Here is an 18,088-nt window from a genome sequence, read left to right as displayed (position 1 = left end):
CATTCCATCCCCCAGCATCTCCGAGCCTAGCCCTATGGAGCTCGGGGGTGCTGGCGCTAGAGAGAGGAGGGAGAGAGAGCCCGAGGGGGGGCCGCCCCTGCACCAACTGTGGCCGTGGAGGACACACTGCGGCTAGGTGCTGGGGAGGGTCTCCAGGGAGTCGGGGCAACAGGTCACGCACTGGGGAGTCATTCCAGGTGAGTAGGTGCCCCACTCACCCAGAGCTCTCTGTTGTTCACTTGTGTATACCTGTGGTATTTCCTCAGGTTGCATCTCATTCCCAGCATAAGGCGCTAATCGATTCAGGCGCAGCTGGGAATTTTATTGATTGGAAATGTTGTATTAAGTTAGGGATTCCCCTCCTGCCCGTTGATGCACCCTTCCCTGTCCATGCCCTAGATAGCCGCCCGTTGGGATCTGGGTTGATTAGGGAGGTCACAGCGCCACTAAAGATGAAGACGCAGGGGGGTCATGAGGAGATCATTCAGTTGTACCTGATCGACTCTCCTGCGTATCCCGTGGTGCTGGGGCTTCCTTGGTTAATCACCCATGACCCCACCATTTCGTGGCAACAGAGGGCTCTCAAGGAGTGGTCTGACCAGTGTGTTGGGCGATGTTTAGGTGTTTCCGTTGGGGCGACCACGGTGGAGAGTCCGAACCAAGTGCCCGCAATGCACATTCCCCCTGAGTATGAGGATTTGGCACTCGTGTTCAGCAAGACTAGGGCGACGCGATTGCCACCTCATAGACAGGGAGATTGTGCGATAAACCTCCAGACTGGTGCGGCACTCCCGCGGAGCCATGTGTATCCTCTGTCTCAAGAGGAGACGGCAGCTATGGAGACATACATAGCCGAGTCCATGAGACAAGGATACATACGGTCCTCCACTTCCCCTGCGTCCTCGAGTTTCTTTTTTGTGAAGAAGAAGGATGGAGGGTTGCGCCCGTGTATTGATTATCGTAGTCTCAATCAGATCACGGTTAAATACAGTTACCCTCTTCCTCTGATTGCGAGTATGACTGAATCATTACGCGGAGCGCGTTTCTTCACAAAACTGGATCTCAGGAGCGCCTATAACTTGGTGCGCATTAGGGAGGGAGATGAATGGAAGACGGCATTTAGTACCACCTCAGGTCATTATGAGTATCTCGTCATGCCATACGGGTTAATGAATGCTCCTTCAGTCTTCCAATCATTTGTGGACGAGATCTTCCGGGACCTGCATGGGCAGGGTGTGGTAGTGTACATTGACGACATCCTAGTGTACTCTTCTACACGAGCGGAGCATGTAGCCCTGGTGCGTCGAGTGTTGGGTAGGCTGTTGGAGCATGACTTGTATGTCAAGGCAGAGAAATGTCTGTTTTTCCAGGAGGCCATCTCCTTCTTGGGTCATCGGTTGTCCGCGTCAGGGGTGAAGATGGAGATTGACCGTGTGTCAGCCGTGCGTAACTAGCAAACCCCAACCACTGTTAAAGAGGTGCAGCAGTTTTTGGGGTTTGCCAATTACTACCGGAGGTTTATCCGGGGTTTTGGACAGGTAGCAGCTCCCATTACTTCCCTGCTGAAGGGGGGCCCGGTGCGTTTGCAGTGGTCGGCTGAAGCGGACAGGGCGTTTGGTAAACTGAAGGACCTGTTCACTTCGGCTCCGGTGCTGGCGCACCCGGACCCCGCTTTAGCGTTCCAGGTAGAGGTGGACGCGTCAGAGGCCGGGATTGGGGCAGTACTGTCGCAACGCTCAGGCACGCCTCCTAAGCTCCGTCCCTGCGCTTTTTATTCTAAAAAGCTCAGCCCGGCGGAACGTAATTATGACGTAGGGGACAGGGAGCTGTTAGCCGTGGTTCAAGCTCTAAAGGTGTGGAGGCATTGGCTTGAGGGGGCTCAACACCCTTTTCTCATTCTGACTGATCACCGTAACCTGGAGTACATCCAGGCAGCTAGGAGATTGAACCCTCGTCAGGCTAGGTGGAACATGTTTCTGACCCGGTTCGTGTTTAAGATAACCTACATCCCAGGGTCCCAGAACGGTAAGGCAGATGCCCTGTCCAGGCGGTATGACACAGAGGAGAGGTCCATTAAGCCCACTCCCATACTGCCAGAGTCTTGTCTGGTGGCACCGGTGGTATGGGAGGTCAATACGGAAATTGAGTGGGCGTTACGCACCGACCCTACTCACCCAGAGTGTCCAGAGGGTCGGACGTACGTGCCGCTCGAGGTCCGTGATCGTCTCAGTTATTGGGCTCATACGTCACCCTCCTCTGGTCATCCAGGTATTGGCCGGACAGTGCACTGCCTTAGTGTTAAGTACTGGTGGCCAACATTGGCTAGGGACGTGAGGGTTTATGTCTCCTCCTGCTCGGTGTGCGCTCAGTGTAAGGCGCCTAGACACCTGCCCAGGGGGAAGATACAACCCCTGCCCGTTCCACAACGGCCGTGGTCTCACCTCTCGGTGGACTTTGTTACGGACCTTCCCCCCTCTCAGGGGAATACCACTATTCTGGTCGTTGTGGATAGGTTCTCTAAGGCCTGTCGTCTCATTCCAATGCCGGGTCTCCCTACTGCCCTACAGACTGCTGAGGCTTTGTTTACCCATGTCTTCCGGCACTACGGGGTTCCCGAGGATATAGTGTCTGATCGGGGTCCCCAATTCACCTCTAGAGTCTGGAGGGCGTTCATGGAATGCTTGGGGGTCTCGGTTAGCCTTACCTCGGGGTTCCACCCTGAGAGTAATGGGCAGGTGGAGAGAGTGAACCAGGATGTGGGTAGGTTTCTGAGATCATATTGCCAGGGCCGGCAGGAGGAGTGGTCGGGGTATATCCCCTGGGCAGAGATGGCTCAGAACTCTCTTCGCCACTCCTCTACTAACCTGACCCCTTTCCAGTGTGTGTTAGGGTATCAGCCGGTTCTGGCACCATGGCATCAGAGCCAGATCGAGGCTCCTGCGGTGGATGAGTGGTTTCGGCGCTCGGAGGAGACGTGGAACGCTGCACACGTCCATCTGCAGCGGGCCATCCGTCGGCAGAAGGCAATCGCCGATCTCCACCGCAGTGAGGGTCCAGTATACGCACCTGGAGATCGAGTCTGGCTCTCGACTCGAAACCTGCCCCTTCGCCTGCCCTGCCGGAAGCTGGGTCGGCGGTTTGTGGGGCCATTTAAAGTCCTGAGGAGATTGAACGAGGTTTGCTACAAGTTACAACTGCCTAATGATTATCACATTAACCCCTCGTTCCATGTGTCTCTCCTCAGGCCTTTGGTAGCTGGTCCACTCCAGGACAATGAGATAAGAGAGACTCCTCCGCCCCCACTGGACATCGAGGGGGCTCCGGCGTACTCGGTCCGGTCCATCGTGGATTCGAGACGTCGGATGGGGGGTCTACAATATCTCGTGGAGTGGGAGGGGTACGGCCCGGAGGAACGGTGCTGGGTGCCTAGGAGGGACATTTTAGATCCATCCCTCCTGACTGAGTTCCACCGTAGTCATCCCACGCGCCCTGCTCCGCGTCCTCCTGGCCGTCCCCGAGCCCAGGGTCAGCGCACGGCTGGAGCCGCGCGTCAAGGGGGGGGTACTGTCACGAATTCCGCCGAGACTGCTCCTCCTCCTTGCTCGGGCAGGCTTCGGCGTTCATCGTCCCCGGAGTACTAGCTACTACCGCTTGATGTCTCGATGTTTGTTTGGTCTTGTCTTGTTAGTGCACCTGTTTCGTGTTATGTATTGATTAGGTCACCTATAAGTTTCCTTTAGTTTTGTTTGCAGTTGTGTGTGATTGTCCGCCTGTCCGTTGATGTATGGGATTTGTTCTCGTGTTGATAGTGTATTTACGCACTGTATGCGTAATCACTCGCCTTCAGTGTTTGAGGCCCGTTATTTTGTATTGTCTTGTTGAATAGTAAAGTCGTTTTGACTGAGCTTCTGTGTCCTGCGCCTGACTCCAACACCGCATCCACATCAGCTTGTGACAATTTAGAGTAAAGAGTACTGGTTACGTCATTGAGGAACAGGGTTAATATATATTTAGAGTAAAGAGTACTGGTTACACCATTGAGGAACAGGGTTAATATATATTTAGAGTACAGAGTACTGGTTACACCATTGCGGAAGAGGGTAAAGAGGTTTAGAATACAGAGTACTGGTTATTGGTTATCTCGCCTGAGGTAGAGTATCTCATGATAAGCTGTAGACCACACTATCTACCAAGAGAGTTTTCATCTATATTTTTCGTAGCTGTCTATTTACCACCACAAACCGATGCTGGCACTAAGACCGCACTCAATGAACTGTATACGGACATAAGCAAACAGGAAAACGCTCTTCCGGAGGGGCGGCGCTCCTAGTGGCCGGGGACTTTAATGCAGGGAAACTTAAATCTGTTTTACCTCATTTCTACCAGCATGTTAAATGTGCAACCAGAGGGAAAAAAAACTCTAGACCACCTTTACTCCACACACAGAGACGCGTACAAAGCTCTCCCTCGCCCTCCATTTGGCAAATCTGACCATAATTATAAGCCCAGTGACTCGGTCAATAAAAAAGTGGTCAGATGAAGGAGATGCTAAGCTACAGGACTGTCTTGCTAACACAGACTGGAATATGTTCCGGGATTCTTCCAATGGCATTGAGGAGTACACCACATCAGTCACTGGCTTCATCAATAAATGCATCGATTACGTCGTCCCCACAGTGACTGTACGTACATACCCCAACCAGAAGCCATGGATTACAGGCAACATCCGCACTGACCTAAAGGGTAGACCTGCCGCTTTCACGGAGCGGGACTCTAACCCGGAAGCTTATAAGAAATCCCGCTATGCCCTCCGACGAACCATCAAACAGGCAAAGCATCAATACAGGACTAAGATCGAATCGTACTACACCGGCTCCGACGCTCGTCGCATGTGGCAGAGCTTGCAAACTATTACAGACTACAAAGAGAAGCACAACCGCGAGCTGCCCAGTGACACAAGCCTACCAGACGAGCTAAATTACTTCTATGCTCGCTTCGAGGCAAGTAACACTGAAACATGCATGAGAGCATCAGCTGTTCCGGACGACTGTGTGATCACGCTCTCCGTAGCCGATGTGAGTAAGACCTTTAAACAGGTCAACATTCACAAGGCCGCAGGGCCAGATGGATTACCAGGACGTGAACTCCGAGCATGCGCTGACCAACTGGCAAGTGTCTTCACTGACATTTTCAACATGTCCCTGACTGAGTCTGTAATACCAACATGTTTCAAGTAGACCACCATAGTCCCTGTGCCCAAGAACACTAAGATAACCTGCCTAAATGACTACCGACCTGTAGCACTGAAATCTGTAGCCACGAAGTGCTTTGAAAGGCTGGTCATGGCTCACATCAACACCATTATCCCAGAAACCCCAGACCCACTCCAATTTGCATACCGCCCCAACAGATCCACAGATGATCCACACTGCCCTTTCACACCTGGACAAAAGGAACACCTATGTGAGAATGCTATTCATTGACTACAGCTCAGCATTCAACACCATAGTGCCCTCAAAGCTCATCACTAAGCTAAGGACCATGGGACTAAACACCTCCCTCTGCAACAGGATCATGGACTTCCTGACGGGCCGCCCCCAGGTGGTAAGGGTAGGTAACAACACATCCGCCAAGCTGATCCTCAACACGGGGGCCCCTCAGGGGTGCATGCTCAGTCCCCTCCTGTACTCCCTGTTCACCCATGACTGCATGGCCAGGCATGACTCCAACACCATCATTAAGTTTACTATTGACACAACAGTGGTAGGACTGATCACCGACAACGACGAGACAGCCTATAGGGAGGAGGTCAGAGACCTGGCCATGTGGTGCCAGGACAACAACCTCTCCCTCAATGTGATCAAGACAAAGAAGATGATTGTGGACTACAGGAAAAAGAAGAGGACCGAGCACGCCCCCATTCTCATTGACGGGGCTGTAGTGGAGCAGGTTGAGAGCTTCAAGTTCCTTGGTGTCCACATCACCAACAAACTAACATGGTCCAAGCACACCATGACAGTCGTGAAGAGGGCACGACAAAACCTATTCCTTCAAAGGAGACTGAAAAGTTTTGTCATGGGTCCTCAGATCCTCAAAAAGGTTCTACAGCTGCACCATCGAGAGCATCCTGACTGGTTGCATCACCAACTGGTATGGCAACTGCTCGGCCACCGACCGCAAGTAATTACAGAGGGTAGTGCGTATGGCCCAGTATATCACTGGGGCCAAGCTTCCTGCCATCCAGGACCTCTATGCCAGGCAGTGTCAGGGAAGGCCCTAAAAATTGTCAAAGACTCCAGCCACCCTAGTCATAGACTGTTCTCTCTGCTACTGCACGGCAAGCGGTACCGGAGTGCCAAGTCTAGGTCCAAAAGGCTTCTAAACAGCTTCTTCCCACAAGCCATAAGACTCCTGAACATCTAATCAAATGGTTACCCAGACTATTTGCATTGCCCCCCCACCCCCTTTTTACGTTGCTGCTGCTACTCTCTGTTTATTATCTATGCAGTCACTTTAATAACTCAACCTACATGTACAAATTACCTCAATTACCTTGAATAACCGGTGCCCCTGCACATTGACTCGGTACCGGTACCCCCCTGTATATAGCCTCGCTATTGTTATTTTTACTGCTGTCACGCACGTTGACTGATGACTCGTGGAACCAAGGCGCAGCGTGACAAGCGTACATACTTAATGATACACAACACATGAACAAAACAACAAAACAAAACGATACGTGAAGTCCTGAGGTTACACACACCCTACCTTTACGGATCAAAATCCCACCAACTAACTGGTGCCAACAGGCTGCCTAAGTATGGTCCCCAATCAGAGACAACGAGCTACAGCTGTCTCTGATTGGGAACCACCCTGGCCAACATAGATCAACACGATCTAGAACAAAAACATAGAAAACTAAACAATGAAAATCCACACCCTGGCTCAACATTTAAGAGTCCCCAGAGCCAGGGCGTGACAACTGCTGCTCTTTAATTATTTGTTACTTTTATTTCGTTTTATTTTATTTTGTATTTTTTTGTGATTTTATTTGGTATTCTTTCTTAAAACTGCATTGTTGGTTAAGGGCTTGTAAGTAAGCACTTCACTGTAAGGTCCACACCTGTTGTATTCGATGCATGTGACAAATACAATTTTATTTGATTACGCCATTGAGGAACAGGGTAAAGCGTGATTTTGAGTACAGAGTACTGGTTACACAGTTGGGGAACAGGGTAAAGAGGGGTTTAGAGTACTACAGAGTATTGGATACACCATTGGGGAACAAGGTAAATAGGGTTTTAGAGTACAGAGTACTGGTTACCCCATTGGGAAACAGCTCAGTCGCTAAGTGATATACCACACAAGCTCACAGAACGGGACCGCCAAGTCATGAAGCGCGTAGCGGGCAGAAATTGTCTGTCCTCGGTTGCAACATTCACTACCGAGTTCCAAACTGCCTCTGGAAGCTGATCGTCCGGGAGCTTCATGAAAAGCCTAAGATTACCATGCGCAATGCCAAGCGTTGGCTGGAGTGGTGTAAAACTCTCCGCCATTGGACTCTGGAGCAGTGGAAACGCATTCTCTGGAGAGATGAATCACGCTTCACCATCTGGCAGTCCAATGGACGAATCTGGGTTTGGCGGATGCCAGGAGAACGCTACCTGCCCCAATGCATAGTGCCAACTGTAAAGTTTGGTGGAGGAGGAATAATGGTCTGGGCCTGTTTTTCATGGTTCGGGCTAAGAGGAGCCTCTTAAAGAAGAAGTTACAGGTCTGTGAGAGCCAGAAATCCTGCTTGTTTGTAGGTGACCATATACTTATTTTCCACCATAATTTGCAAATAAATTCTTAAAAAATCCCTCAATGTGATTTTCTGGATTTTTTTTTCTCAATTTGTCTGTCATAGTTGACATGTACCTAAGATGAAAATTACAGGCCTCTCTCATCGTTTTAAGTGGGAGAACTTGCACAATTGGTGGCTGACTAAATACTTTTTTCCCCCACTGTAGGTACAGCGAATTCTCTTATTGTATGGGACACCTTTAAATGTGCCTTTAGAGGCCATGCAATTCAGGTCAAAAGAGTTTATACTAAGAAAGGAAATAGAAAGTCTAACAGAACAGATAGATAGCAATAAAAACTGCAACATAGAGGCTCAGAATAAATTAGAGGAAAAACAAAAAGAAATGGAGAAACTTATTCAAGAAAGATCAAGTGTAATATATTATAAAAATAAAGCAAACTGGATGGAATATGGGGAAAAATGCACAAAATTATTTTTTAATCTTCAACATAGGAATGCTACCAAAAAGAACTTAATGAAACTGGTTACAATTGACGGAGTCACCCATAATTCACCAAATTATATTTTGAAGGAAGACACAAAGTACTTCTTTTCAGTCGCCTCCATCTCCTCTAACTGAAGCTAATTGTAGAGATTTTTTTCTATTGATAATGTCAAATTAACAGCCACACAGAAAGACTCATGTGAAGGTGAAATTACAGAGGAGGAACTTCTGGATGCAATTAAAGACTTTAAGTCTGGGAAAACACCAGGGTTGGATGGCATACCAGTCGAGGTATACCAAACCTTTTTTGATATACTAAGAGGACCGTTATTAGCATGTTTTAACCACTCTTATGTAAATGATAGAAAGGGTGGACAAACAGGAAATGGCTGCTGCTGCTGGCCCCATGGTCGGTCGGAACACAATGGTTGATCTGACACTCAAGAAGAAGGTCTGATCTCATTATTACTGAAACAGGATACAAGTGGAAAATATAAAGATCCAGTCCATTTACAAAATTGGAGGCCCCTTACACTTCAGTGTTGTGATGCAAAAATCCTAGCAAAATGTATAGCGCATATAATTAAAAAGGTATTGTCGGATATTATTCATTCTAATCAGACAGGTTTTTTACATGGAATATACATTGGAGATAATATAAGGCAAGTATTGGAAACAATAGAACATTATGGAAAATATGGGAAACTAGGCCTGCTATTCATAGCAGACTTCGAAAAGGCATTTGATAAAGTTCGACTGAGGTTTATATATAAATGCCTGGAGCATTTCAATTTTGGAGAATCTCGTATAAAATGGGTCAAAATCATGTATAGTAACCCTAGGTGTAAAATAGTAAATAATGGCTATTTCTCAGAAAGTTTTAAACTGTCAAGAGGAGTGAAACAAGGTTGTCCACTATCGGCATATCTATTTATTGTGGCCATCGAGATGTTAGCTATTAAAATCAGATCCAATAATAATATCAGAGGATTAGAAATCCAGGGCTTAAAAACAAAGGTGTCATTGTACGCTGATGATTAATGTTTTCTTTTAAATCCACAACTAGAATCCCTCCACAGCCTCATAGAGGATCTAGATACATTTTCTAACCTCTCTGGATTAAACCAAATTATGACAAATGTACTATATTATGTATTGGATCACTAAAAAATACAATTTTTACATTACCATGTAGTTTACCAATAAAATGGTCTGATGGTGATGTGGATATACTCGGAATACATATCCCAAAGGAAATAAATGATCTCACTTCAATACATTTTAATAGAAAGTTAGCTAAAATAGATAAGATCTTACTACCATGGTAAGGAAAATACCTGTCAATTTGTGGAAAAATCACCCTGATTAACTCTTTAGTATTATCCCAGTTTACCTATTTGCTTATGGTCTTGCCTACGCCTAGCGAACAGTTTTTTAAATTATATGAGAAAAAAAATATTCAATTTTATTTGGAACGGCAAGCCAGACAAAATTAAAAGGGCATATTTATATAATGAATATGAATTCAGAGGACAGAAATGATTAAATATTAAAGCATTAGACCTATCACTAAAAGCTTCAGTCATACAAAAGTTATACTTAAATCCGAACTGGTTCTCAAGCAAATTAGTAAGATTGTCTCACCCAATGTTCAAGAAAGGCCTTTTTCCCTATATTCAGATTACAACAACTCATTTGCAGTTATTTGAAAAGGAAATCATCTCCCAAATATCACTATTTTCTAAAACAAGCCATATAAAGTTGGTTGCAATTTCTATTTAATCCTCCAGAAATGACAGAACAACTAATGCAACAAATATTGTGGTTAAATAAAAATATACTAATTGACAAAAAAACTTTATTTTTTGACAGAATGTTTAAAAAAGGTATAATCTTCGTAAATGATATCATCGGTAGGACTGGTGGAGTTATGTCGCACATGCAGATAACAAAAACATATGGAAATGTCTGCTCTACCCAAAATTACAACCAAATAATTGCAGCCTTACCGCAAAAGTGGAAGAGGAAAGTGGAAGGGGGAGAAAGTAAGGAATTTGTCTGTCGGCCTTGCATTAAAGAACATAATTGGTTAAGGAAAACTGTGATAAATAAAAAAGTATATCAGTTTCACTTAAGGACCAAAGGATTGACAGCCGTCCCATATAGATTGCAAAATAGTTGGGAAGAGATCTTTGACGTACCGATCCCATGGCATAGTGTTTCAAAAATTAGAATCTTTCAATTTAAATTATTATATAAAATTCTTGCTACCAATGTTATTTATATGGGGGATACAATCTTCCCAGCTCTGCAGATTTTGCTGTGAAGAGACAGAATCATTAGATCATTTGTTTTGGTTCTGTCCATTTGTAGCTTGTTTTTGGACACAGGTCCAGGAATGGCTAAAGGATTGCAATATTTACCTGGAGCTAACCTTGCAGATAGCATTACTGGGTGATCTGAAAAGTCATAGTCAATCGATCAATAATATAATAATACTTTTAGCAAAAATGTTTATTTTTAATTCACAATCTGTAGAAGCAATGAGACTAGAAAGGTTCAGAACTTTTGTAAAACATCACAGTACGGTTGAAATATATATGGCAAATAGAAATCCTATATGGATGGTGTTAAGAGATAGATTGGAGGTATTGAATAGAGTTGAAGGATGGGACTAATAACAAATAACAACAAATAATAACAAAGATAGCTAATAATGTAAGCATACTGTGTCCATAATAAGTATATAGGTTGTATGTTGGGAGCTTTTGGGAAAGAGCACAGTTAGAAAGATATGGCATATAGAAGCAAACCGGATGGACATCATGAAAATGATCGGAGAGGTTGAGAGTAGAAGAAGTTCAGGAGCAAAAATAAATAAATATATATATATATATATATATATATATAATATAATTATTGTAAAATGAACTGTGTCCATAAGGTGTAGATAGTAAGTATAGACCGGAAGTAGAGGCCTGGGCATTGTTGTTCACTAATTTACTCCAAGTAGGGAAAGGATGGTGGGGTTGAAAAGTAATAAAGGGGAGTATATATATAAAAAACATGGGGGATTGGAAGTGATGCAGACAATTACATTGATAGAAGATACAATCTATCTGCAATATTAAGCTGATCCACCCCCCCCCCAAAGAAAAATAAAGAAAAATAAAATAAAATAAAAAAAGAGTTGACACGGCCAAGGCAGCAAAGGAGTGGCTCAAGAAGAAGCACATTAAGGTCCTGGAGTGGCCTAGCCAGTCTCCAGACCGTAATCCCATAGAAAATCTGTGGAGGGAGCTGAAGGTTCGAGTTGCCAAACGTCAGGCTCGAAACCTTAATGACTTGGAGAAGATCTGCAAAGAGGAGTGGGACAAAATCCCTCCTGAGATGTGTGCAAACCTGGTGGCCAACTACAAGAAACGTCTGACCTCTGTGATTGCCAACAAGGGTTTTGCCACCAAGTACTAAGTCATGTTTTGCAGTGGGGTCAAATACTTATTTCCCTCATTAACTCCTGATTGGCGCAGTGGTCTAAGGCACTGCATCGCAGTGTTAGCTGTGCCAATAGAAATCCTGGTTTGAATCCAGGCTCTGTCGTAGCCAGCTGCGACCGGGAGACCCATGGGGCGGTGCACAATTGGTCCAGGGTAGGGGAGGGAATGGCCGGCAGGGATGTAGCTCAGTTGGTAGAGCATGGCGTTTGCAATGCCAGGGTTGTGGGTTCGTTTCCCACGGGGGAACAGTATGAAAAAAAAAAAGTATGCACTCACGAACTGTAAGTCGCTCTGGATAAGAGCGTCTGCTAAAATGCATTTTTCTGGATTTTTGTTGTTGTTATTCTGTCTCTCACTGTTCAAATAAACCTACCATTAAAATTATAGACTGATCATTTCTTTGTCAGTGGGCAAACGTACAAAATCAGCAGGGGATCAAATACTTTTTCCCTCACTGTATTCCTCTTGTCCAGATGGGATAGGGCAGTGTGCAGTGTGAGGAGATTGCATCATCTGTGGATCTATTGGGGCGGTATGCAAATTGGAGTGGGTCTAGGGTGACAGGTAAGGTAGAGGTGATATGATCCTTGACTAGTCTCTCAAAGCACTTCATGATGACAGAGGTTAGTACTATAGGGCGATAGTCATTTAGTTCAGTTACCTTTGCTTTCTTGGGTACAGGAACAATGGTGGCCATCTTGAAGCATGTGGGAATAGCAGACTGGGAAAGGGAGAGATTGAATATGTCCGTAAACACACCAGCCAGCTGGTCTGCGCATGCTCTGAGGACGCTGCTAGGGATGCCTTCTAGGCCGGCAGCTTTGCGGGGGTTAACATGCTTAAATGTCGGCCATGGAGAAAGAGAGGCCACAGTCCTTGGTAGTGGGCCTCGTCACTGGCACTGTGTTATCCTCAAAGCGGGCAAAGAAGGTGTTTAGCTTGTCTGGAAGCAAGACGTCGGTGTCGGTGACGTGGCTGGTTTTCCTTTTGTAGTCCGTGTCTGAGCCGTTGAATTGCGACTCCACTTTGTCTCTATACTGATGTTTTGCCAGTTTAATTGCCTTGCGGAGTGAGTAGCTACACTGTTTGTATTCTGCCATATTCCCAGTCACCTTGCCATGGTTGAATGCGGTGGTTCGCACTTTCAGATTTGCGCGAATGCTGCCATCTATCCACGGTTTCTGGTTAGGGTAGGTTTTAAAAGTCACAGTGGGCACAAAATCACCTATACACTTCCTGATAAACTCAGTCACCGTTTCAGTGTATATTTCTAAATTATTTTCGGAAGCTACCCGTAACATATCTCAGTCCGCGTGATCAATACAATCTTGAAGCGTGGATTCCGATCGGTCAGACCAGCATTGAATAGTCCTTAGCACGGCTACTTCCTGTTTGAGTTTCTGCCCATATGTGTTATTTCATAGTTGTGATGTATTCAATACATGCAGTGCGGCAGGTAGCTTAGTGGGTAAGAGCGTTGTGCCAGTAACCGAAAGGTCGCTGGTTCTAATCCCCGAGCTGGCTAGGTGAAAAATCTGTCGATGTGCCTTTGAACAAGGCACTTAACCCTAATTGTTCCTGTAAGTCGCTCTGGATAAGAGCGTCTGCTAAATGACTAGAAAATAGTAAAAATAAAGAAAAACCCTGGAATGAGTATGTGTGTCCAAACATTTGACTGGTACTGTATATATATATAAAAAAAAAAAATTATATATATATATTTTTTAAATAGTGCAGCCAGTCCACAAGGTGGCCAGCGCAGCGCCCCTCTTACATTCTTTGGTGAGAACCCTAGAAATATCTCGATAGTATAAGAATGGTGTTTCTTACTTTGAACAAACTGTCACTTGCTTTTGTGTGTTTGCGTTAAAGGTTTTAATTCCAGTGATGTCATTTTGAATAATTGAATCGGCAACATGTTCAATTAATTTAGCAAATATTAATGGAGAGAGTGGATATCTTTGTCTGGTTCCTCTGTGTAATGTGAACCTTAATGAAGCCTTCATTAGCCTTTATGAGGCCTACATAAGGTTTCGCAAAACATTAGTAAGCAAGTGTCATAAGTATTCTACACAGCACAGCATGAACAGGGAATATAGTCTGTCTGCTTTCTCTGGCTGCATTTTGAGTAGACAGTCAGTAAGAAAATGAGCATGAAGTCTGATTTAATTGGCACTATCAATTGCATCTATCAATCCCTTTAAAAAACGCCTCTGTGAAAGAAAGTAGAAAGGTAATGACATAATGACAGAACAACCCAGACAGACAGACAGAACAACCCAGACAGACAGAAAAACCCAGACAGACAGATATAAAAACCCAGACAGACATATAGACAGAAAAACCCAGACAGACAGAAAAACCCAGACCGATTGACAGACAGACAGAAAAACCCAGACAGACAGACAGAAAAACCCAGACAGACAGAAAAGCCCAGACAGACAGACAGAAAAACCCAGACAGACAGACAGAAAAACCCAGACAGACAGACAGAAAAGCCCAGACAGACAGACAGAAAAGCCCAGACAGACAGACAGAAAAGCCCAGACAGACAGACGGACAGAAAAGCCCAGACAGACAGAAAAGCCCAGACAGACAGACAGAAAAGCCCAGACAGACAGACAGAAAAGCCCAGACAGACAGACAGAAAAGCCCAGACAGACAGACAGAAAAGCCCAGACAGACAGACAGAAAAGCCCAGACAGACAGACAGACAGACCGCCTAACCAGACACATCAAGTGGAGAGAGACTTAGGGGCTCCGTCCCAAATGGCACCCTATGCCCTATGTAGAGCACTACTTTTGACCAGGGCCCCATAGCTCATAGTGCACTCTGTAGGAAATAGGGTGCAATTCTGGACGCTCCCACTGAGCGGGTGGATTGAGGGGGATCTTACCTGGATGTCATCGGATGTCAAGTGGCCCTTCAAATCACTGCTCTTCTTTTTGGGTGGGGGAGGGGCCGGCTTGTGGGCGGGTGGGAGGTCGGTCCTGTTATCACAGAGGGGAGAGAAGAAGAACATGACACTCTGCACGGTGACACACTTTCTACCAAGGCCCTGCTCCCACCACTCAACCTGTATGACTGCAGTAATGAGAAGTCCAGCTGTCTGGCTGCACTTGCCTTGGTCTCTCTCTCCCTCTTCCCTCCATCGTTCGGACGGAGTTCTGACAGACATCAACCATCGTGTTCCGACCGACCATGGGGCCAGCAGCAGCAGCCATTTCCTGTTTGTCCACCCTTTCTGCTCTTTTGATTGGCTGACCGCTCTAATGAGACCAGACCCGGCTGTGATTGGCTGATTGGACTCTGAGGACTCTGAGGTGAAGGGGCAGGGGAGGGAGGGCGGAGGGAGGGAGGGCGTGAGGGGGAAGGGAGACGGACCATTATGAGTCAAGTCCTCAGGATGGACAGCCTGTCTAGTGCTCTAGTTTCTAGTATCTCTCTAGTCCTCTACATACTGCGCTGCGATAGTTAGTTTGATGTGTCACCCTTCCTGAGAATGGACTGCTCTTACTCCTCTCCCCCTGTGTGTCTGTCTGTCTCTCTGGTACTAAAACAATCTCCCTCTCCCTCTCCCTCTCCCTCTTCCTCTTCCTCTTCCTCTTCCTCTTCCTCTTCCTCTCCCTCTCCCGCTCCTGCTCCCTCTCCCGCTCCGCTCCCTCTCCCTCTCCCTCTCCCTCTCCCTCTTCTAAAGCCTTGCAACCCCAGAGATATGTGTCTTTAATTATGTCCCAAATGGCATCCTATTCTCTGTTTAGTGCACTACTTTTGACAAGAGCCCTATGGACCCTGGTCAAAAGTAGTGCACTATATAGGGAGTAGGGTTCCATTGGCTACACATACTTCCTCTTGATCTGCTGCCTAAGATGACTGATGTCTCTAGTAGTAAAATGGTTTTAAATTGCTGTTATTGCCCAACGTTGTTGTTTTTAATCAGTGTTCATTTCACCCTTTTTCAACTTTTCACCTTCCATATGAAATCAAAGTCAAACTACAGACAAGCATGTAGACAAGATAATGCAATAATGTCAAAATAAATACAATAAAACCCTGATGAAGCCCCATCCCAAACAGGGTGAGATACAGTAATTGGAGTCTCATCATTCCCATTGTTTGAAGCTGATTAAAATAATGACTTGAAACAAGAGAGCAGAGGGAAGCATAGGAAAGCAGAGGGAAGCAGAAGGAAGCAGAAGGAAGCAGAAGGAAGCAGAGGGAAGCAGAGGGAAGCAGAAGGAAGCAGAGGGAAGCAGAAGGAAGCAGAGGAAAGCAGAGGGAAGCAGAAGGAAGCAGAGGAAAGCAGAGGGAAGCAGAGGAAAGCAGAGGAAAGCAGAAGGAATCAGAGGGAAGCAGAAGGAAGCAGAAGGAAGCAGAGGAAAGCAGAAGGAAGCAGAGGAAAGCAGAAGGAAGCAGAAGGAAGCAGAGGAAAGCAGAGGGAAGCAGAACGAAGCAGAGGGAAGCAGGGGGAAGCATAGGGAAGCTAAGTGTAATTACTACAGAGGACAGCAGAGGGAAGCAGAAGGAAGCAGAGGGGAAAAGAGGGAAGCAGAGGGAAGCAGAATAAAGCAAAAGGGAAGCAGAGGACAGCAGAGGGAAGCAGAAGGAAGCAGAGGGAAGCAGAAGAAAGCAGAGGGAAGCAGAGGGAAGCAGAGGGAATCGGAGGGAAGCTAGGTGTAATTACTACAGAGGATAGCAGAGGGGAGCTATGTGTAATTACTACAGAGGAAAGATCCCGTCCCTCAAACATGTTAGCATTGAGATGTCATCTGCCATCTTCTGACACCTTATCAGCTCTGATGAAAGATAATGAACCCTGAGAGAACGGACAGAGAGCTGTGTACCTCCATGTATTTACCCTCCCACTCCACCCACCCTTTACACACACACACACACACACACACACACACACACACACACACACACACACACACACACACACACACACACACACACACACACACACACACACACACACACACACAAACACCATCCCCCTCCCTTCCCCCTGCCTGCACTGGTCCGTATCCTTATTGAATAACATGACCTTTCTACAAGGCCAAGCTTCCTCTTTGATGCGCTGGACACTTTGTGCCTGAATCTTAACTCGTTCTTTCTGCTTGTTATTTCCACTCTGTATCGCCTTGTTTCTACGTGCTGTTGATTCATGTGGCACCCTCTCTGCCAATACACGAGACACGGCACAACACACGCACGCACACACGCATGGACGAAGGCATGCACTCACTTCCACACACAATGACGCACGCACACACGCACGCACACTGCCAGCGAGCTCACCCGAGGCACAACACAACCCAGCACACGACAGCAACACTACTCTGTCTCACCACCAGCTGTTTCAAGGAGGTCTCAGAGGAAACAAGCAGCCATCCATTTTCTCTCTGAGACGGATGAATACAGAGTCCAACAGAGAGGGATGTCAACACAGTGTGCCACACATTTAGCAGCATGTTTCTCTGTGAAATAAAACTCTGGGATCTCCCATTGCTACTGATTGATAGTGTTGTTGTGATGTTGTTGACAGGGAACGTTAAAGGAGCAATCTGTGATTGGAACATCCATTTTGGGACTTTTAAATGAATGATATAATTAAATGAATGATATACCCAAACTTATTAATGCTTCATGAGCTTAGTTCAACTGTCATACCCCGTAGTATAATTTGGATATCATGAATGATCAGTCCTTGCATCTATAGTTTACATTAATCCAGTCCCATCCCTCAGCTGTTTACCAAAACACTGGTGGGGTGTCCCTTTGTTATTGTTTGAATGGCAGATTTCCACAAACACCCACTGAAGAATCACTAAAATAAAGCAATCTGTCACTACATGATCATTGACCTCTCAATCTGTCACTACATGATCATTGACCTCTCAATCTGTCACTACATGATCATTGACCTCTCAATCTGTCACTACATGATCATTGACCTCTCAATCTGTCACTACATGATCATTGACCTGTCCTGCTACTGTGTCATGCAGCCATCACATTAGATGTTTAACACACAGATTCCTGTCAGTTCTATTTCCTTTATGACACAACCATGACACTGATGTGATAATTAAGAATTGGTCAAATCTATGTGAAAACGGAAAACAGAGAAAGGCTTCTTAACTACAAGGTGTGGCTGCATGATCTACTGGCACGTACGAATAGACCCATTGGATTCAATTTAGACAATTCAATAAATACATTTTGTCAAATTGTTTTACACCCAATATGGTTCAACTACAGAGGTAGTCTGACTCAAGTGCTCTAAGATCTCTAAG

At 45.8% G+C, this 18,088-nt stretch overlaps 1 protein-coding gene across 2 annotated transcripts in view; it reads right to left on the bottom strand.

Moving 5' to 3' along the window:
• Nucleotides 1-18,088, bottom strand: part of LOC121567861 (actin cytoskeleton-regulatory complex protein PAN1) — a 130,409-nt gene that overhangs the window by 61,759 nt on the left and 50,562 nt on the right. For both annotated transcript variants that reach the window (XM_045212601.1, XM_045212602.1), the window contains exon 2: nucleotides 14,686-14,779. In XM_045212601.1, the coding sequence (XP_045068536.1) occupies nucleotides 14,686-14,779 (94 nt within the window). The remainder of the gene's footprint in view (nucleotides 1-14,685; nucleotides 14,780-18,088) is intronic.

This window comes from Coregonus clupeaformis, unplaced genomic scaffold, assembly GCF_020615455.1.
Source record: "Coregonus clupeaformis isolate EN_2021a unplaced genomic scaffold, ASM2061545v1 scaf0029, whole genome shotgun sequence".
NCBI classification, from domain to species: domain Eukaryota; kingdom Metazoa; phylum Chordata; class Actinopteri; order Salmoniformes; family Salmonidae; genus Coregonus; species Coregonus clupeaformis.
Note: the sequence above shows the minus strand (reverse complement) of the source record. Positions and strands in the feature narration are given on the sequence as shown.